Here is a 23450-nt window from a genome sequence, read left to right as displayed (position 1 = left end):
GGTTTTTTTGAGGAGTATTAATAACTGTCACAAATTTGGGGGGAGAGTCTTATTTCAGTTTTCACACGCAAAAAAAAAAAAATTAAGAGACACTGAATATACTATAGAATTGTAAATTTTACTCCTTTAGCTTCTTCAAAGTCCCTAAGCATATGCATAAGAATTGTGTCCAAAATTAGACATTATAGAAATGACCAGGTGCCATGGAAGACACAGTGAGCTAGATTGGGAGCCGAGAACCAGAAGTAATGTGAATTGAAAGGACCAGGAAGGGACTATATGAATATTGAGTGTGCTTGGATAATACTCAGAAACTCCATACCAAAGAAAGCAAAAATTCAGTCTCTTTTTTTACATGGAAGCCATTCAGATATTTGAGTACAACGATCACCATTCTAATTCCTTTCTTTTCAGAGCTAAACATTCCTTTAGCTATTTTCTATCAGAGCTAAAGAAAAAAATATTATAATCCAAGCCATATTTCTTGGTCTTAACCATTCCTTTTTCTCTTTCTTTTTTTTCCCTTTTTTCCTTCCTTCCCTCCTTCCTTCCTTCCTTCCTTCCTTCCTTCCTTCCTTCCTTCCTTCCTTTTTTTTTTTTTTTTTAACTGTGCTCTACATTTATTCCAGACGCTTTGCCATCCTGATTGTTCTCTGAACAGGTTCCATTTTTGTCAAAGCCTGTTTTGAAAAATAGTTCCCTTAATTAAATAAAGTACTGAGATGTGGTCTAACCTGTGCACTGATTCAAGTGGAACTCTTGCCTCCATATTGATAAATCATTAGCTTTTTATAGTAGACGTGCCACAATATTGAGCCATGTTAACCAATAGATCATCTTTATAAATATGAATTGCTGTTAATTTAGTTCATCTGCATCTTATACTTAAAATCTAACATTTATTATGTGTCTGTGGTGTATAGAACATTATGCTAACATGGGCAGCTAGATGGCGCAGTGGATAGAGTAGAGTGCTGGGCCTGGAGTCAGGAAAACTCACGTTCAAATGTGGCCCTGCATGTTTACTAAGTGGCTTTCTGGGCAACTTACTTAACTTCTCTCTGCCTGAAGTTCTTCAACTGTAAAATTGGAATAATAATAGCACCCTGGCTTTTTGTGAGATCAAATGAGATGTTTATAGAGCAGTTAACATCCTTCCTCAGTGCTGAGGGGAAGACAAAGTTTAATAAATAAGACATAATCCTTACCCTCTAGGAGTTTAAATTCTTGGAGCAGGATATCAACATAGATAATTAGTATATAAAGTATTACATAAGTACATTAGATCAATCAATCAGTAAGCATTTATTACAAAATAAAGTGCTGAGTGAGTCAAAGGGGCATTATCTTTATTGATCAAGGGGATTGAAGGAGTTTCCTGTAGGAAATAGCTAAGATCTATTTAAAAGGTATGAATTCAACAGACAGAGAGATGGAGAAAAGGGCATTCTGGGAATAAGGAGTGTTTTAAGCAAAGGCACAGCTATATTCGAGGGCAATGTATGTTGGAGACAAATTAGTCAGGTGTGCTGGAAAGGAGTAATGTCCAAATAGGGCAGCATCAGATTAGGGAAGACCTTGAATCTATTAACTAGAGGAATTTAAATTTTACTTCACAGATTATAGATGTACTTTATGACACTATCCCTCTTTTTCTGTGAAATATTCCTCCCTCTCACCTTTGTTGAGTTTTGTTATTTTGTTTTATTTTGGGTTTTAGTTTTTAAATTCAGGACCAAAAGAACACTGAACTTAACTTTATTTCCTGTTTTATATCATTTCTTAAGCATGTCTCCCAGGTCTCTTTATATGCCTGTGATTAAATTATTAAATAGTTTATATGATAGAACTCTATAGCAACATTAGAGATTTTTTCCTACACGTTGACATCAATCCATTAATTGATGCTCTTTTGGTTATGGCTGTTAAACTGGCAATAAATCAACTTAAATATATTATCCAGCACATTTCTCTATCTAGGTCATTTATTTTTACCAAACTGTATACATTTGCCACTCTGTATATTCTTTTGTACTTAATGTTTTGCTTACCTATGTATCCTTTCCATTCTGTGATTTGTCTTTTTAAATTTTTATAGCTCCCTATATATATATATATATCACTTTCTTTAAACAAATCTTTCTTCTCTTATTGGATTCACTTGTGATTATTTTCAGAATTTAATTTTTAAATATATCCTGTTCTGCTTAAGTAATTTTTATTACACTCATGTAATCATGTTAACTCTATGAACTTTTTGATATAGTCCAGTTATGTATGACTAGACTATACATAGTCTTCCCTTGCTTAGATATCATTGGCTTCCTTCAATTACACCAACCAGTTTTTTTCTAATTGTTTAGTATTAAAGCCAGGGTAGTAACACCTGACACTTCATTTAAAAAAAAAAAAACAAAAGTGTTTGCTACTATTGAAGAGATTAAAAAGAAATATGTTGCAGTCACTTAAGACAGTTCCCAAAGAAGAGTTACAAAAAGATTCTGATAGATAATAGTATTATTAAAATAAGCATGTAATCATTATTTAGAAGAACTAATAATTCTTGCACAATTGTTTTTAGAAATAAGTCACAGTACTTTCAGTATGCCATATACACATACATGCACACACAACTTTCATGTATTTTATATTAAGGAATAATATTTCATGGTTTGGAGATCATTTTTATCATACTAATAAATTTCATTGACATCACATTCCTGTACTTTTAATTAATTTCATCATTGTGCTTTTGTGATGAATATGAATTAAAAATTAAAATCATAATCTGTAGAAAAATAATTCTTGTTGACTTATCTCTAATTATTAAAGTAGTTATCTTTGTAGATGATTGATTTATTGGCTAATTATATATGCAACAGAAGGCCTTAAGGTAATGGTCCATTTGCTTTAATGTGATAATTTTTTCTTCCATCTTTCTTCTGAAGTTTCACTGCTTATTTAATTAGCCTTTCTTTTCTTAGATAACATTTTACATATTACATTTAGCTGTGGTAAAGCCTGTGAATGGCATCTATTGCTACAGCATTTATCCTTTGACTAAGAAAAGCAATAAATGGTCCTTTCTGTCTCATTAATGCACGTGACCAGTATCACTTTAAGGGAATAGATATGTGAGCCAAGTTGTTGAATATCTATGCAACTTTGCTACTTTGGGTATCCTTAATCTCTGCAGGATGCAAATTGTCAGACACCTGTGCTATTTGAAAAGCTCCCTGTGGCTTTGTATATTGAAATGTTATTTGGTGATAGTGCTTGTAAGTGAGTTTTCTTTTGAATTGAATTTGGGACTTCAAAAATCCTTCCTGAAATGTCTTTTCAAATTTCACTTGGTTCTGACTGACTTTTCAGTAGCAATGCTAAGGTTTCTTGATATTGTTTACTTCAATTAAAATCTGGTTTGGCAATTTACTACCTCTTGGGTTGAGAAAATAGCTTAAGGTTTTTAGATTTTTTGACCAATATTTTGACAGTTGTGAAAATGATTTAAAAAATATCCTTTGTCTGTACTCTCACCCTCTCCTACCATCTCCTCTCTATACAAGTCTCTTTTAATTTGATATTGTATAGCAAGTGATTGTAATAACCTGTCACCTCTTTGGAGCTTAATGTAATTCTATTTTAAATTCTTTTTCTTCCCCATACAACTGAATAGCCCAACTTTTCTTCTCTCATTTTGGTTTGGAACTTTAATTCAGCATGATAATTGGATTTGAGATTTTCTTTTTTCTTCCTTTTATTTCTAAAAAAAGAATTCCATCAATGATCAAATGTTCATTTACCTGAGAAACATCATAGCTTTTATGTTGTATTGTGCCAACATGCAAGGGAAATATACTGTGTGAAAAGTCTTGATTTAACTATTTCATTTGCTTTGTGGAATTGTTCTTGTGGCTTTTCAGTTATCTGATTTGATTGAATTCAATGTAATTTAATGTGATGTTTCACATTTTACACTGAGCCTGGCACCTTTCTCTTCTAGGAAAAAGTTCTTTGCTCTTTAGTTTTTCACCTTGCCTCATCTCTAGTAACTGCAAATGAAGCCTGCCAGGCTTCCCATTTCAGTCCGTCGGTGCTTGCTGTGATTCAGTCAGAGAGGTCATCCTGGAGTGACATCTCCCTCCTTTGTGGGGCCTCTGCTCTATTTAACATGCAGCCTCTACATCCCTGTTTGAGAGAGAAGGGGAAAATCCACCCTCAGCTGCTATCTTGAGATGGTGCAGTGCCCTGGCACTAGAACCAGGCCCCCCCAAAACCTCTGCAACCATCCAAGTGCCCTTCTTCTGGGACAGACCCTGAGCATGATCGAATTAAAAACCTGTTTGGTTTTCTCATTCTTTTTGCCCCCACATTCTGCCAAAAAAAGGTTATCTTGAATCAAACTTTCAAGGATTTCCAGATCTCATATTCAGATTTAGATAAGAGCAGTTCTGTGGTTTCACTTCTTATTGTCAACTGTTCTGTCCTGTCTCCCAGGAAGTTTGTGCATAAAGCAGTTTTCATTGCTGAATTATGAACCCCCAAAGAAAGGGCTTGTAATGAAAATGGCAAGACCACTGTGTTCTTTGTAATCAGTTCTTTAATACTCCACCTGCTGTACCATGGAGACATCCTGTAATTACTGGAGCGGAGAGCTGAACTCTCCTACCGAGGCAGCCCTGAAAGAATGAGTACTATGGGATGTTGGATGACAGAATCTAATATATAATGGGGGAGGGGAGGGACAGATATTTTGGAGAAGCATGACACTCGATCTGATGTATTTGTGTAACCTTTTCATGTAGAGCTAGGCAGAAGTCAAAAGGGAGATTTTTGGTTTCCTTCATTAAAAGCTTATTAAATGAAGAAATAGGACAGTCGTTTTGCCTCAGTAGATGAGGGTCAGAGAGGCGGGTCTGATCTCCTCAGGATATTAATGTCTGCCTTCAGCTGGGGGAAATGAGCCGTCACTTGAGTTAGCGGCAGCTTTATGTGCTCATCACTAGGGATTCCCATATGTCCTGGGATCTGCAGCAGTAAAAAATGGCAGAGCTCAGTTGTAGAGAGCACAGAGGGCTCTCATTGGTATTCATGTCAGGTAACTCAGCTCAATCTGCCCAGAGCAAGTCTGTTTAATGTTGATCAGCTGTCCATCTGATAAACTGAATTGATATGGGCATTCCCTCCAAGGGCTGCCCTGACAATGACAGCCAGAGCATCTAGATGTCTTGTTAGTCTTTTTCTGTAGACTCAAGTATTTTTAACCCTTTTTTGAGACTACAATACACAAGTAATCTTAGTGACATGGTATGGCTGCCTGGGTGAGCTGCCTTTCTCTGGCAGAAAATCTCCCTTCTCAAACCTTGCTCCCCATATAGCAGGCGTGTCTCTTGTTGATTAACCATCCTTCCTCCCCCTACCAAAAGCAGCTCTTCTCCATAAGCAACTGATTGTCCTGGCAGGATAGTTGTTTAGATTGGAGAGATCAAACCTAAGTTAAAAAGAAATTCCAGATAGTATTTGTCTGTTTTATTTTAAATGCAGTAGGTACTTCTCATGGTCGTGATATTTAAAGTATCTCTGTCTTTTTTCTGTCATAGAATAATGCAAGAATCTTTTTTTAGCCAGATAATTTTTATAGTGAAAAGCAGTAACTCCAATCCCCTTCCCCTTTTACCTGCTTTTTGAGGCATTGATGCTCTTATACAAGGTATTTAACCTATTTGTAGATCAATGCAAGAGTGTCCGTAAGAGATTCATTTACAAAATGGATCAATGCTGAACCCTCCTATAGAAATAAGCAAGAAGAGCTTAATCTGTAAAGCTGTAATTTAGTTTTTTAATTCATCTTCTACACATTAAAATGTCAGCAGTTCTAAACTGTGACATTACCAGTATAATGTGTGTTTGTGTGTCTGTGTGGGGGGTGTGTATGAAATTTTTGTCCTTTCTTAGCTACATCTAAACTGTTTATTCACAACATGGCAAGATTCTAACACAGTCCCAGGTGTTTAATTTTCTTAAAATGAGACCAGCTGCTGAGCATCATTTCTCAAAGACTTTTCTTTCTTTCTTTTTTTAAATAAATCTTCTTCTTTATTATGTCCTTCAACCTAGGAGGTCAGATGGTAGTGGTGGTGGTGTTTTTCCTTCATTCTTTTTTTTTTTTTCCTTCATTCTTGAAGAGGACTATGGCATCAGGAAAAAGATGCCATGACTTACAAGTGAATTGGATTTAAGTAAGGCAGAGATGTGCAAGGTCACCAACCTCATTCTTTCTCCAGAGCCTAGTGGCAAGGCTTAGATCAGAATGGATTTAGTAGCCTTTTTAAGTTCAGAGCTTTCCCAGGTCTCAGTTTATAGGTCTTCAGTAATTAAGGCTTAAGTAAGAAATAAGGCCAAAAAAAAAAATGACCTCTTTAACTAGTCAGAAAAAAATTATATATCTGGGAGGGGAAGACCCTCACGATTCCTGGTCACAGCAGAAAAAGAATTGCTATTTATACTTACTCTGAGCCATTAGTGGCAAACTGTGAACAAGGGAAGCTTTAGGATGAGATCTTTTGTTAGCCAATCAGTGACAGAGTGATTTGGGTTTTAAGGCATAGTCCTTGAAAAAGAAATCTAACTTGTAAATCTCAAGATGTCTTGCCAAGTTTCAGCTTGAACTATCCCCAAAAAAGGTTCAGAGACCACAGATGTTCATTGATTACCTAATAGTACTCTTAGACCTGGAAATGAGGTCATAGTGTGTATTTGTTATTTTGGTTTATGATAAATTATTTTTGCTTTGGGACTTCTTAGAAAATGAACATTTCTCCCAACTACAGCTTTACTACTTTCGTTTTCAGTGGCTGAGATTTTTTTGCATTTTGGTCAGATTTTCATAGTAAAATATATGAATGGGATGAATGAAAAGAATAATTTGGGAAGCTGCTTTCATTTTACACCTAAATTTGAAAGTGTAATTTTAATGGAGACAAAATGTCAACATGAATAAATGGTGAAATTAAGGAAGCTTTTTATGGTTTTATGCTCTTTTTTATGGGGGTTTAAATTGACTAGAATCTCCTGAGACCTCAGTCCTATGGTATACTTATGAAAATAAAATTTTTATATATTTGAATATAAGATTGATGCTATGAAGAAAGGTCTTCTTAGCTGATATAACTTACTGCAACTAAATATTTAAAATATTTTAAATTTGTATTAAATATATTCATCATATTTTAACAGGCATTTTTTTTTAAAGCAAGTTTAGCCCTCTTTTATTTGTTCTTCTCTACCATGCCATGCAACCCACAATTTAATTAAGAATCTCTGGTTAAATTCTGTTTTAAGTTAAGTTTTGTAAACTAATAATAATTATGACATGTTCATCTCCTCTCTGAGGATTTTAGTAAGCTTTATTAGTTTATTATTGTTTCCCTTGTACTCTTATACCAGATCTTGCACCTTACCTGAAGTAGTCAAAAAAGTACCAGAAAACTTTTTTTTTAATCTCTTTATATATATTTTACTAATTACAGATTAATTTGTGTTGAACTGCTTTTCTTTAGGAATACAAATAGCTGAGATAAAGCTTAGTATTCACACTTTAGTATAGGTTATTTTAATCAAATCCATCTCAAGCCTAGTGAGATGGATTTTTAATAGGAAATAGGGAGAGAGTAAAAAGAGAGGGAGACAGTGGCAGCAGAGATGCTATAGACATCAGATTCTAATGACCTTTTCTCCCTTCTGTTCGATAAAACTCCTCTCTCTCCATATTTATTATGAAAACTTATTTCCCCAGCCATATATTTGTAATGCCAGAGAAACTGAGGCAGGAGAGAGATTAGAGAGTTTTTAATATTTTATTAATGGGAGAGTAAGATTGACTGGACAGGACTCTCGTCTCAAATTATCCAGTCAGACAGAGATAAAGATATACTGGGACCAAGGAATTCATGTTGGTCCCAGGGCTGGTGGAGACTATCATCTCAAAGAATCCAGCGTCCAGCATCCACCCGCCAGCCACCAGCCTCCAGCCTCCAGCAATGAATGGAGGAACCCCAACTTCTTAAATATCTTTTCTCTAAACAAAGAAAGGGGTAAGAAGGGAGGGAAAACCTCTATCAAGATGGGGGAGGCCACAAATTCTAAGAACCCAGAGACAGGATGTCTGAATACAAAGAAATAAAGATATCAGTGAGATATCTTGGAATATTTTAGAGGGATATTGTAAATCCTTGAGGACAGAAAAGAGTTGGGAGGCCTACCTACTTCCTTGTTTATCTTGCTAATTTATAACCTTTGAACAAATAGTCCCCAGTCTTACTGGGTCAGAGGGAGATTTACAACTAAAGAGATTGAGACAGAACAGTTAAGGAAACTGAGATAAGGGAAACTCGTACAGGGATACTGAGTCAGGACAAGTAAAGAGAACTATGGCATAACATATTCTACAACCTGCCTCTTAGTAATTCAGAAGATCCCATTGTGGGAGTCAGAATGCTTTAAATGTTCTGATGGGAAATGAGCAACAACAGTAAGGGAAAACTTCAGGAGAAGATTGGATTTCAGTTTTTAACTGGATTCCAATTCAATAAGCATCTCTTAAGCCCTTGATTATTTAAGGTTTTGAATTGGGATGTGTTGCTATTCCTAACCTTTGGTAGAAATTTGTACACAGTCCTTCAATGGTATGCAGCTATATAACTTATCACTTTTACAGTAATGCCTTATCAGTTTTGGGGAAAGAACTATCATTTAAATGTCATAGGTTGGCCATATGTTAAACAACTTATTTTATGAAAGTTAATTGTGTAGATTTTAAAGTCAATGTTTCACACTACATTACATTTTGAAAAGAATACTGATAAGTTTTCATGATCCCTCTCAAATGTGAATATTCAAATAAATTTTTTCTTGTTTAGTGAGGTAGCCAAGGTCTAGTGTAGCTTTGGAGTTTAAAAATAGTAGTTCAAATTTTATATCTGATGGGGAACCATGTTGTGGGGACCAAGAGCAAATTATTTGACATTTCTGATCCTCAGTTTTCTTATCTCTAAGATGAGGGTTATAATACCTATAGGACCCTACTTCTCAGGGTTATAGAGAGGATTAAAAGAGATACCAAAAGAGATGGTATGTCTAATGCACTTTATAGTATACAAGTGTTAGCAATTGTTATTAATCCTTTGTGAAGGTAACATTATCTTTACTTTCTACCCTTTCCCCATAATCCGAATAAATTTCATTAAATGCAGTTTTCTAATAGGAATCCACAGTATCTTGCTATTTTGGGCTACCTGATGGTTTTGTGAAATTATCAGTTTCTTGAATTGTAAACTTAAGAATGATTTGTCAGTCAGTTCTGTTACAGAATTTTACAGATTTTATAATTTCAATATCCAGGATTTGACTGAAAAATCTTTACTATTTATACGTAGTATGATTTTTTTTAATACATCTGAAATATGGGCCTGTGATAAATATAGAAAGTGTTGGAAGAACTCATAGGAAATAGATTAACTACATTTATTTAATACAAAATTATGTGAATTTGCTGAACATTAAATTATTAATTAGTAAAAGTGATTGAGGTTCTTAAACGTACTCTATAAAAAATTTGGATGAAAAATAGTTAAATTTAAATTTTTTATTGTTGAACATGCAATATCCTAGTTTAATTACTTTACCACAATTATATTCATTTGTACTCTATTACCAGAAATGAGTCATAAGAGAATATGAAATTCTTGTGAATATAAAAATGACAAAGTAAAGAACTGATATATCGAAGAAAGCTTAAAGCATCAACAAAGGCGATATATTGTTCCAGATGACAGCTATTTAGAGATAGACTAATGAAAGATATATAGCTATAGATACATCAGCATGTCAGCTTAGAGTTTAGAATTGGACAAATGATGGCAAGCCAGTGTAGATTTAAGGTTGACTCTCTACTGTATTCCTTCTTTCCCTATGGAAAACTAGTTTCCAGGACGCAGAACCATGTACAAAACAACTACAGTTATGTTTAAATGAAAACAGCAGTAAAAATCCTGAGAATTAAGAGTATACACAATATCAGATTTTGGTGCCAAAAAATAGAAGATGAAATAAAATTCTCTACATTCAGTAGAAGGCATTAGACTCTAGATGTAAATTGAGGTTTATCTGTGGTTCTCAGGCCTTTTTTTGCTAATGATATTCTTTGACTTGAGGAATAAAGGCATACCTCACGTTTAATTTGACAAAAAATGAATCCCAGGCAAGTGAGGATCTCGTACTATTAATGGTACCTAAGATTCCACTTTTCCTTTCTTAACTCAGAGCCCCAACCTTCTTTCTTTCCTCTTTTAGAACATACAGTAGAAAAGATGGCAAAGAGAGTTACTGTTGTGAAGCAGAGATAAGAAGGCAGAAAATTAAAGCTGGGGAAAGGAGAATTTGAGAGGTGGAGGAACCTCAGTGGTCCAACCCATACACAGAAGAACCCCTACCTTGATATACTCAATAAGTAAATAATCGTAATCCTGCTTGATAACCTTCAAGGAGTGGGAAGCCACCACCTTTTGAGTCTTCCCATTCCAATATTGGGCTGCTCTCATTGTTAGGAGATTTTTACTGACCTCAAGTCTAGTGTCTTCTTTGAAATTCCTCATTGGTCCTGGTTCTGCCTTCTGGAGTCAGAGACCAAGTCTGACCATTCAAACACATGACAGCCATTCAGATACTTGAAGACTTATCATGTTCTCACTAAGCCATTTTTTCCCTCCAGGCTAACCTTGTTCAGTTCCTTTAACTCGTTCTCATATGTCTTGGACTTAATGACTTTTGGCATTCTTCTTGTTCTCATTGGATGCTAAATATCAATTCTATCTATTTACTTCTTAAATTTTAGTACCTGGAACTGAACATAGTATTTCAGATGAGGTTTCACAAGAAGCATGGTACATTTAGAGTGTCACTTCTCTATTTCTAAAAGTTATAGTCTTCTTAATACAATTCAAGATCACATTAGCTTTTTTTTTTTTAAAAAATCTGCCACATCACATAGCTGACTCATTGAGCTTTCAAATACACTAAAACCCTCAGACCTTTTTTCAGAACAATTGCTGTTTATCCATTTCTCCCTCAACTTATACTTGGTTTTTTGTAGCCAAGTGTTAAGACTTTATATTGATCCTTATTAAATTTCATCTTGTTAGATTCAACCCACTAACCTAGTCTGTTAAGATCCTTTTGGATCCTGACTCAGCCATGCAATGTTTTAGCAGCCTCCCCAAATTGTATGTCACATAGAAGTTTGATGAGCATGCTATCTATGCCTTTATTTGATTTACATATAAAAATGTTAAGTAGCACAGAGCCAACCACTCATCCCAGGGTACTTAAGTAGAGATCTCCTGAAATTTTGACTTTGACCCATTAACAGTTTGGATTCTGCTATCCAATTAGTACTAAATTCTTCTGGTTATATTTTATAATAGAAATCTATCTTCTCTGTAGGAACAGTATAAGATAGGTTTATCTAAAGCTTTATTGAAATCTAGGTAAACTATATCCATGACATTTATTGCCCTGATCTATGAGTTTAGTAATTCTGTCAAAAAAAAAGGAAATGAAGTTAGTGCAACAGGATCTGTTTTTGATGAATGGGTACTGGTTCTTTGTAATCTTGAAATCTTTTCTATATATATTCACCAGTTATCTCTTTAATGATCTGTTTGAGAACTTTGTTGGCAATTGAAATCAAGCTTACTAACATAGTTTGTGTGCAGTTTTATTTATATGGCTGTGCCGTATTCACATTCATCTTTTGTGACCTAGCCTTGCTTCTGTTTTCTGCATATTTTCTAAAATCCAAGTTGGTTAGTAAGTTCTTTGTGAATCCACAGCAATCTCTTCAGACAGATCCCATTTCTCTTCATCAATTTTTTTCCCCCTGTATGGCTTCAGAATTTCATTATTGAACCATTCTTTCCACCTAGATCAATTTCTCTTCAAGCATTAGTCCCTTGTATACTATCTATCCTTCACTGAACTCTTAGAAGTTTGTTTCCTAAAATCTAGGATATATCAGACTTAGGATACCTGGATTTACTTTTCTTTCTCTTAAATGACATGGTCATATTTCCTCCAGGGTTGCCATCATTGCCACCCTAGCAACCAGTTCCACCCTATTAGTGAGAATCATATTCAGAATAGAACTTGCCTTTTTTCTGTTCCTCTACCTTTTGAAGGATTAAATTATCACTTAAGCAAGAAAAGAAATTATTACTTGTTCTTCTTTTGACTGAGAGCTCCTGTAGATGTCTAGATAATTGAAATCTTCCACCACTACTTTATCTTGTCTCTGTGCCAGGTTTGTGATGGTTCCTAAATTCTCTTCTAGGTGATATGTAGTACATTAGACAAAAATCATTTCAATTTTTGCTTCCTGAATCAAAAGCAAGTTCTTGTTGTTGTTTTCACTATCTAGTTGAGAATGTACATGCATAGATAGGAAGAAAACATTTGTACATATAGGGACTGGGGTATCCAGTTCAGAAAATAACTTGCTGGCCACTTTAGTTAAAAAATAATATTTGAAGAGGAAACATTTAATAAGGTAGAAAGGAAAATAAATTAGAGTCATATTGTAGTCTTTAAATATCAAATTGAGAAATTTGCCTTTTATTCCAGGGGCAATATAAAACCACTGAAGGCTTTTGAGGAAAAACATTACATAGTCAGACCTAGCTATGCCTTGAGAAGATTTTTTTGACAACTGTGTAGAGGATGGATTCGAGAAGATTAAGTTGTTTGATAGGTATCTTCAATTAGTCCCAATATACTTAGTGTTCTGATAATCCCACTTTACCCTGACAACTATAATATAAGCTCCTTGAGTTTGGGAATTGTTTGATTTGATTTGGTTTGATTTTTTAACATCTCCAGGCCTAAGAGAAAGCTGGACCACCCAGAAGGTACTCAATAAATACTTGATGAATTGAATTGAAAGAAGAGCTCTTGTTTACTAGCCTTCTCTCTTGTTGTTTACTCAGACTTTAGTCTCCACCAAGCCTTTTCCTTTTCCCTAATTTAAGAGCATCCTTAGTTCAGGATGTCATTATCATCTTTTTAACAAATCAAACACAATGTCCTACCAAATACATGGGAAAGATTTAAAAATGTGTTTCTCATAGTAGACCTTAGTGAGGATTTGTTCAATCAATAGTCTTATGGAAAAGACTTTTAGGAGACTATGTAATATAACCCTTTCTTCTTCTCTCTCATGTATTTTAGGAATGAGTCACATTTATAATCCATCTTAAATATGTTGAAAGAGAGTAAATGAATCAGAAATACAGCTTTTCCTTTTAAAAGCAAAGTTTTTAGAAATATATTGTTCCATTAATTATGTTTAAGTATTAGTGTATTCTTTCTGTGGGCATGTTACCATAATCTTCTTTCCATGGGTATATTACCATAATCTTCTTTCCATTTTTTCTAAGGAAGAATACCTCTTCTTTCTCTTCCTTCCTTGTGATTCCTAAAACTACCACCCCAGTTCAGGGTTTTGTTAGAATTATTGCAATGTCTCTCTGATCTTTCTCCTTTTTATTTGTCCTTCTTAACTCCTGTGAGAATATTCTTCTTAAACAAGCAGTCTATAATTGAATGGTTCTCCTTCTGAAAGCCCTCTCATGACTTCCCATTGCCTAAATCCAAATTCTCTAGCCTATCAGCAGAGGCCTGCAATAATCCAAACCTTGTTTTCCAGTCATTTCTCCAGAGAAAGTGCACCATGCTTTGTATCACTTGTCATTCTGATTATGTTTAATGCTTTTCTACCTCAGGATCTTTATTCTATTTCTTCTACTTAGAATGCTCTTCCAAAGGGCAGCAAGGTGGTCCAGTAGATAGAGCAGTAGCTCTGAAGTCTGGAGGACCCAAGTTTAAATCCATCTTCAGATACTTGACATCTAGTGATTATGTGACCCTGATTGTCTTGCTCCTCTATCCTGAAAAAAAGTCATTTAGAATGCTCTTCCTAGCTACCTCCCCCTTTCAGAATACCTATTATCCTTCAAAATCAAAGTCAGAGACTACCTTCTATATAAAATGCCTTTCTGGACTACTGTGAATGAAAGTAATTTGTCTCTCTTTATAGCCTGGTAGCAGTTCATACCATTTAGTGCATCTTCTTTTAGAGTTGTTAGTGTTTTATGTCTTATTTCTCCTGTGGATTATAACCTTCTTGAGAGTAAAAGTTATATTTTATTAATCTCTGTACAAAATGTTTAACAGTGCTGTGCACATAAAAGTAGCTCGAGACAATGTAATCAAGAATATTGGACTTTAGTCAGGAGACCTCAGTTAGAATCCATTTTCTGTCACCTCTGTTAGTGACTGTGGACAAGTCTTTAATTATTCAGAACCTCAGTTTCTCTTTCTGTAAAATGAGAGTACTAATGTTTATTCCATTTGTGTCAAAAAATGGGACAAAAACACTTGTAAACTAATATGCTATATTTTTACGTGACTTATTTATATAGTATTAGGTACAGGAACAGTGATGACAATGATAATCAATTTTGTGACAAATTAATTTGAAGCCTTGAGACTACCAGAGATTGATGAACCAGTAACAAAATCCTTGAGCATTGCTACTATTATTTTTGGCTTTACCCATTGGGAGTTTTAGTAAACCATGGAGGAATTGAGGTGGTGGAAAGAGATGGATAGAGCCTCCCAGCTTAAAGGACCATCCAGCGGGTCTTTAGCTCTATTAGTAGATCATGATCTGTTGGTTGGAGACTTTTGCTTAAAAGCTACATGGAAAACGAATAGTCAAAAACGTCTTCTATTGTTAACTTTAGTCTGATTTTCATGGTAGAATTATACTCTGATTTTTCTATCCTAAACTTCTAAAATAAATTTTACTTTTATGTTTTAGTCAAAGAAGCTTGGCAGAGATCACAGAACTTATCCACACTGCTTTCCTTGTGCATCGTGGGATAGTAAATTTAAGTGAATTGAATTCTTCTGATGGTCCACTAAAAGACATGCAGTTCGGAAATAAAATAGCTATCCTGAGTGGAGACTTCCTTCTGGCAAATGCCTGCACTGGACTAGCTCAGTTGCAGAACACTAAGGTAAAGAAGGGGAAAAAAACACACACACACAGAGAAATATGTGTTATTTTCCTTCTACACATACTTATCTATTATCTAATCACTGACTTCCCTGTAAAAATGGGAGTTGCCTAGATATGTGTACATTGACTAATTCAGTAGCCTTATTAAGTAAATGTCAGTTTTTGATGGTGCTCCAGATTGTTAATCAAAAATCATCTTTGATCAAGGCTGCCATAGTTTCAGAAGTGAGCGAATCATTGATTATGAGAAGAGAAAATATATGATCTTTTGACATTCAATTTGCATTTATAGAAAAAAGGGAACAGTGAAAAGAAGTGTCATCCCCATACACATAAACACTTCAATTTAATTCCGTCCTCAGTGATGATTAATTTCCTCCATTGAATTCCCCTCCATATTGTTACCTCCTAGACTTTCAATGGAGTGATCTCTTAGGCTTTATTGTTTATATTTCCATTTACACTGTAATTCACATGTGAGTTCCATGGTCCCAATTCCTATTCTTGCTCTTGAGACATTTCTTTCTTTCTACCTATTGCATGAATATTTTTAGAGGTCACAGGGATACTCTTTTCTTTGGGCTCTGCATACTCAGGATTGTGGATATGTCCCTGGGCTTGGGGGTGAAACAGGACGGGGTGGGGAATGCTCTGTCCTCTTCTTTCACAATAACTAATAGAATACGTGTTTATTTGAGACTTTCTCCCCGCAAAATAAAATAAGATTTAATTCATTACTTTTAGCAGTTTTTTCTTTTATTTACCCAGTCATCAGTTTAATTTATTTTCATCTTTACTTAGGGAAAGAGCTTTGTAAGCTCTTTAAGGTATTAATTGTTTATATTAAATAAAATATAATATATTATAAGAAGTAGAAATTAATGGCTTTAAACCTTTGTGAGATAATATCTGATATATTCACTCAGTTAATATTGTGTTATTCACAAATATTCTTCCTTCCTATATTATGTAACTATTTGAATTTATGAGAATTAAATACTTTATTTCCACTAAAATCAGACCAGGAAGCCTCTGAAATTCCCTCAGTATTTTACATTCAAAACCATCGCTGTAAATGTTCTCAGAGTTCAAGACCTCTACCATCTGCTCCATTAGGCACTTGTTTTCAACATCACTTCTTGATTTAAAAAAAAAAAAGTAATAATCTTTAACGTTTCAAATCCATGGCTCAGCTAGAAGCTTCTTGAAATTGATGATCGGCCATTTCTCTTCCTATCAGTAAAACTCTCACCTGCATGCTTTCTACACAGATTTTGCACTCCCAGCTTTCATTTCATAACTCTTTCTATGGGAAGATGTTTTTCCTTTTTAAATCATGGCATGTTTTCACTTAATTTGACAATTATATCTTGTAGCTTTTTTTCTCAGCAATTCTCTCTTTCCCTTATCCTAAACATGGATATTTGATTTTTAGAGTTTCTACCTTTGTTCTTTAAAAGGGGTCATTGAAATCTCTACAAGGTCAGTTTCAAAAGAAGCTTCATTGACTCATTTTGTTTAAAATATCTGTAGTAGTATGTTCAGTGTTCTGTGGTTGAGCTTCTGTAAATCTCAGCTTTTGATGTATCACTGTTTTAACCACAGTAGATGACTTCTAAATGATGTGGATCGTCTTTGAAAGTGAAAGGATTATAGGTTGATACTAGTATGCTTAGCATCCAGAAAAATGTATTTGAAGAATGTCTTCCATGTGCTGAAAAGATTCCTTTCATTCAAGGACTTATAGTTCCCAACAGAATAGTTTTCATATAAATCGAAGCTATGTCTCAGAAATAGAATAATTTATTAATCTCTTAAGGATCTGGCAAGTAAAAAGAGTAAAAACAAAAAGCCAGGAAACAGGGAAAAAACCCACTTCAATACCACCCCTTCAAAGATTTATAAATTTTTTAATTGATGTCTTTTTACATCACTTTCATTTCTGAGGATATCTCTTTTCTGCCTCACCCAGAGATCCCAGTCCTTCTGACAAAGAATAAAAAAAGAAAGATAAAGAAGAGCAATTCAGTAAAACTAACCAACACATTAGCCAAATTGGATATTGTATTAAGTGTTGCACATCCATTATCTCTTCCCTTCCCCATAAACATATATTTCTTCCAAGAAGGGAGAAAGGATTATTCTTGTATTTCTTCTTAAATGACAAGCTTGGTCATTGTAAACCTATTACTTTCAGTTTTAACTGATTAAGTTTCCATTTCCTCCATAATCTTTGTTTTCCTGCTTCTGCTCACTTCACTTTGCATCAGCTTCTAACAGTCTATGCTATGCTTCCCTGTATATGTCATAATTTTTTCTTGTGATACAGTAATTCATTGAAATCAATCCTGTACCACATTTTTCCTCAATCATTCCTCAATCACTGGACATTTTACTTTGTTTCCTACAAAAAGGGTTTCCAAAAACCCTTTTGTGTGACGTGTAAGAATATTTTTTTTAAATCTTTGACTTTCTTGGGATGTGTACTTAGCAGTGAGATTTTTAGGTCAAAAAAAGATTTTGGCATTTTAGTCACTTTCTTCACGTGATTTCAAATTGCTTTTCAGAATAGTTTGCACAGCCTTAGCCACAATATAGTAGTGTGTCTTAATTAAGACATTCTTCATATCTTTTTGTCACCTGACAATTTGCTGGTCTTAAAGTGAAAGCTCAGAGTAGCTTTGATGTGTTTGTCTTTTTTTACCCCTGATTTGGAACATTCTTTCATATTAATTCTTTCCAGTTTTTCTTTTGAGAACTATTGGTAATCTTTGACCATTTATCTACTAAGTTATGGTTCTTGATCTTTTATAGATATGCTAATTACATATACAACTTGGATATTTGACATTCAACAGAGATAGATTAATACAAAGATTTTTTTTTCTTATTTGACCACTTCCTTTCTTATTGTTGTTGTCTTGATTTTATGCATGTAAATGCTTTTCTACTTCATACAATAAAAAATATAAATTTTATCCTTTGGTATCACCAAAGCCCCTATTTTGATTAAGAATTCTCACCCAATTATAGATATGAAAATTGTCTGATCAGGTTCTCTGATTTTTTTTTTTTAATAGAGTAACCCTTGATATTCAGTTCACATATACTTTTGGAATTTGTCTTGCTATGTGGTATAAGATATTAATTTAACACTAATTTCTTCTAAACTGCCTTCTTGTTTTCCAACTAGTTGGCAAATATGGAGATCTTCTTCAAGTCATTTATTATTATCTGGGTTTATTGAACACATAGTTGAGTTTAATTTGTGCCCAATTCTTCCTTATCTAGTCTGTTCCACTGATCTACTACATTACTGATCCACTGATACATTAGTGATCTACAGTACTGATCTACTACATTACTACTATACTAAAGCTATTGTCTTTTAATGCTTATTTACTATTTTCTAGAGATCATGTTTTGAAGTCTTCATAGATAATTTTGACGTTATGTTTTATTTGACAACACTGAATCTTCTTATCTAAACATCTGTTCTACATTATGTTATCTTCAATTTTTGGCCAGTGATTTTGAACTTCTTTTTCATAAAATAAGTTCTCAGATATTAACAATGTAAAGATAGAGAAGTTTTGTTTGTTTTTATAGTGCTAAAATGGTGTCTAACAAAGAACCTTTCACAAAGTAGGTACTAGGTAAATGAATGAATGAATAAAATAGTCTCAGATAAATTTCTGTAATTGGATGATAGATACAGGATATCTTTTTATTTGTAATATAATTGTAGCATAATATAAATCAAGTTTCTCTTTCTGGATAGATTTAGATGAATAAATCAGGAGTAACATAACTTAGCAGATAGTCTTGGAATCTAGAGGAATTGGATTCAAATACAGTTTGAACTTTGGGCAAGTCACTTATCTTCTCATAGCACCTCCCAGTCAACTCTCTTAATATATAAATTACATACGAGCTAATTATTGGCATTGATAAGAGAAATTTTGATTCCTGGGAGCTCAGTATATCAGTAAAATCACTGGTCAGGAGAACAAAACAACCCTAAATTGTTTTATTTATAGTAATTAAATGTGATTTTTTAAACTTAAATTCATTCTAGCAGACTAATTTTATTGTGCTGTTAGACTCTTGTCTGAGATTCTGTATGGTGTATTTATCTCTGTACTTCTCTTGGGGCAGACAATTAGATGAAGAATTCCGCAGTCATAATGAAATGCAGAGCTATTTTATAATTGCCATGGGTAAAATTAGCAAAGTCAATTATTTTCCCTTAGGCCTTTCCCTGAAGATATTAGAGGTCTGCAAGGTAATTGCCTTAGGTAACACTTAGATTTTTTAAATAACACTAAGTATAGAAATTGTTATATTAATCCTCTGGTAATTTTCTTCTTGCTACAGCTGTATACTGTTTCAGTAGTGACAGGAGCACAAATGAGATTTATGATTCATGAGGAAAAAGCTCACAACTGATTTAAAAATATTAATGCTGAGGTTCATTCATATGTTTTCAATTTTGATGGAGCTGAGGGTAATTTTTTATTTTAGTGCTGTGAGGGACCTTCAGATAAAGATATCTCAGAATATCAGTTCTGAAGCCATAAATTATCTGACCCTATTGAGGTTAGTTGCTGCGTTGTATTTGTGTAAAGCATCACTGTCTGGTATAATGATGGGGCTATGGCATCCTAAAATCTTAATACTTGAACCTATCAACCTATCAAAGAGATGCACTAAATAATTGGAGGAAATATTATGAAATGTAAAGGGCAGCAATTTTCCAAAATAATTCATTATTGCAAGTTCTCTTTAGATTTTATGTCTATTTATAGATTAGATTTTTTTTTTTTTGAGATTAAGCCACAATGCAAATTAGACTTCTTAGATTACTATTTGATATGTTGTTGTTCAATTGTTTTTCAGTCCTGACTGATTCTTTGTGAACCCATTTGGGATTTTCTTGGTAAAGATACTGGAGCAGTTTGCCATTTCCTTCTTCTGCTCTTTTTACAGATGAGGAAATTGAGGCAAACAGGATTAAATGACATGCCCGACTATTAAGTGCCTAAGGTCAGATTTGAACTCTGGAAAATCCAATCTTTTTGAATTTAATCCACTGTGCTACCTAGCTGTTCTGATTAGACATAGCCTTAAAAAAAAAAAATCATTTAGTCAGTGTTTATTAAATGCTGATATAGACCTGTACCTTCAAAGACCTCAATCCTGCCATATTATTTTTGTGTATTTGAATGTCCCTTTTTTTTTGTAGAGTAATCTAATTTCCATATATTAAACTGGGGAAATGAAATTTTGTATTACGATTGAACTAGGATTTTGTTGCCGACAGCCCAGAACGCTACCATGAGGTCACACCTGAATACTGTTTTATTAAGCATTAGTGATTTACATTTATAAATAACCAGTGGCAACAGATGTACTCCTTACATAGCTGATGTATTTCCTTATGTTAACTTTGTTTTCCTAAAGGCATAAATATGTTGTTTACAAGAAAGACTTTTGTTTGTATAAACATTCCCAATTTATGCATGTAAATCTACTCTTCTTACACCAACTCTAACATACATTTTATTAAAGAACACTCTCTTGCTGATTTGCTGTTTATCTTCTCTATGATATTAAATTATAGTTTTAGTTGATGTTACAAGTACAATAACCTAAAAAAAAAGAGCTATGTTGAAATAAAATATATGCTTTCATGTGACAGGGTGTTTTTTTGTTTGTTTATTTTTTTTAATAATGTCAGGGTTGTAAGATTTAGTTTTATTTACTGAAATTATTGAATTAATAGCTCTTTAGCGTTTTAAAGCTAGTACAACTTCAGATCCAAGTTCTTTTTACATGATAACCTACTCTAATGTGATTTTTCTTTAAAAGGATATATGTTTTCAAAAGTAGGATGAATTTCAGTGTGATCATTTTTAATTTACATAAAAAGATTTGGCATATATACATTTTTACACAGAGACATGAATGAAGCCAGTGAAAAGCACTGGACTTGTTTTAAGAACCTCATTTCTATCCAACTTAATCTTCTGATGCTTTAGATTTTTTTGTAAATCTGTATTGCCAGCTTTCAGCAAAGTATCTCGCATATATTAAGTGCTTAATAAGTGCTCAATGATTGTTTCAGAAAAAAAAAAAAAGACTTTTCAGATTTTTTTTGGTGAACTTTATTTACCCTTAGCTTTGAAGTTAAAGTAGTTAGCAGATAAGGTGTAGGCTAGTTATTCAACAACCATTTACTTAGTACTCAAACTACGTTTGATGCCTTTTGGTAGAGATATAAAAATAAATGAGACATGTCAGAGAAGTTCTGTAAATTGCTATATATTACATGAAGGAGGACATCACTTTTTCCTGGTAGGAAAAAAAAATAAAAAAAGGTTTCATATGTGATGGAATATTGAACAGAGCCTTAAAAATAGCTAAGATGTCAATATGAAAAGAATATGGAGGTGAAGGAGCACAAGACTTTCCAGATATAGGAATTTCTTCAGTTGAGTGATGGTGGTAGTTACTGGTGTATGGTTAGATAAAAGTCCTTTGACTGTTTATAGATCTTTTCTAGGACACTACAGTTTTCTATGGATTATCTTTCACCTTGTACCTCTCAACTGTGCATATACCCCAAGGTTATGTCCTAGACATTCTTCTCTTCTCCCTCTGTATTCTTTTTTGTTAACCTCATCAGTTTCCAAAGATTTTAATTATGTCCATATAAATTACTCCAAAATCTCCATAAACAACTCCATTCTCTCTGAATTTTAACCTTTATCATTCAGTTGACTATTAGATATTTCAAACTGGATACTCCAGGGACATCTTAATCTAAAGCTAAACTCATTATCTTTTCCTCTAAATCCTCTCCTCTTCCAATTTTCCCAATATAAATTGAAGGCACTACCACCATTCCATTGTTCATTTAAGCATCATTCAGAATTCTTCACTGTCCTTAAATACACATCACTTGTTATATCTTGCCATTTCTATCTTCTATGCTAATATTTATAGCACATAGATATCTTAGAACTTAGGAACTAGATTTTTTTCCTTGCCTACTTACTTATTCTATCTTTCCCCCCACAAAACTGGAGCAGTTAACTCTTTTATCTCATGTACTTTTCATTTGTGATTTTTTTTTGAAATATACCTCTGGGAAACCAAGTTTGTTTTTTGTTTTTTGTTTTTTGTTTTAATAGCTTTTTATTTACAAGATATATTTATGGGTAATTTTTCAGCATTGACAATTGCAAAACCTTTTCTTCCAATTTTTCCCCTCCTTCCCCCTCCTCCAGATGGCAGGTTGACCAATACATGTTAAATATGTTAAAATATAAGTTAAGTACAATATAAGTATACGTGTCCATACAGTTATTTTGCTGTCCAAAAAGAATCGCACTTTGAAATAGTGTACAATCAAACCTGTGAAGGAAATAAAAAATGCAAGATAACAAAAATAGAGGGATTAGGAATTCTATGCAGTGATTCATAATCATCTCCCAGAGTTCTTTCCCTGGGTGTAGCTAATTCAGTTCATTACTGCTCTATTGGAACTGATTTGGTTCATCTCATTGTTGAAGAGGGCCACGTCCATCAGAATTGATGTATAGTATTATTGTTGCAGTATATGATGATCTCCTGGTCCTGCTCATTTCACTCAGCATTAGTTTGTGTAAGTCTCTCCAGACCTTTCTGAAATCATCCTGCTGGTCATTTCTTACCGAACAATAATATTCCATAATAGTCATATGCCACAATTTACTCAGCCATTCTCCAATTGATGGGCATCCACTCAGTTTCCAGTTTCTAGCCACTACAAAGAGACCTGCCACAAAGATTCTTGCACATACAGATCCCTTTCCCTTCTTTTGTATCTCTTTAGGATATAAGCCCAGTAGAAACACTGCTGGGACAAAGGATATCCACAGTTTGATAACTTTTTGAGCATAGTTTCAAATTGCTCTCCAGAATGGCTGGATGTGTTCACAATTCCACCAACAATGTATCAGTGTCCCAGTTTTCCCACATCCCCTCCAACATTCCGCATTATCTTTCCCTGTCCTTCTAGCCAATCTGACAGGTGTGTAGTGGTATCTCAGAGTTGTCTTAATATGCATTTCTCTGATTAAATAATGACTTGGAGCATGTTTTCATATGGCTAGAAATAGTTTCAATTTCTTCATCTGGGAATTGTCTGTTCATATCCTTTGACCATTTATCAATTAGAGAATGGCTTGATTTTTTTATAAATTAGAATCACTTCTCTATATATTTTGGAAATGAGGCCTTTATCAGAACCTTTGACTGTAAAAATGTTTTC

At 33.9% G+C, this 23450-nt stretch overlaps 1 protein-coding gene across 6 annotated transcripts in view; it reads left to right on the top strand.

Annotated features, from left to right (window-relative positions):
* The window catches only part of PDSS2 (decaprenyl diphosphate synthase subunit 2), a 342888-nt gene that overhangs the window by 171736 nt on the left and 147702 nt on the right, over positions 1-23450 (top strand). For all 6 annotated transcript variants that reach the window (XM_051997482.1, XM_051997484.1, XM_051997483.1 and 3 more), the window contains exon 3: positions 14933-15131. In XM_051997482.1, coding sequence (XP_051853442.1) covers positions 14933-15131 — 199 coding nt within the window. The remainder of the gene's footprint in view (positions 1-14932; positions 15132-23450) is intronic.

This window comes from Antechinus flavipes, chromosome 4 (assembly GCF_016432865.1).
Source record: "Antechinus flavipes isolate AdamAnt ecotype Samford, QLD, Australia chromosome 4, AdamAnt_v2, whole genome shotgun sequence".
Classification (NCBI taxonomy): Eukaryota; Metazoa; Chordata; class Mammalia; order Dasyuromorphia; family Dasyuridae; genus Antechinus; species Antechinus flavipes.
This window is presented reverse-complemented; position numbering and strand designations above follow the sequence as displayed.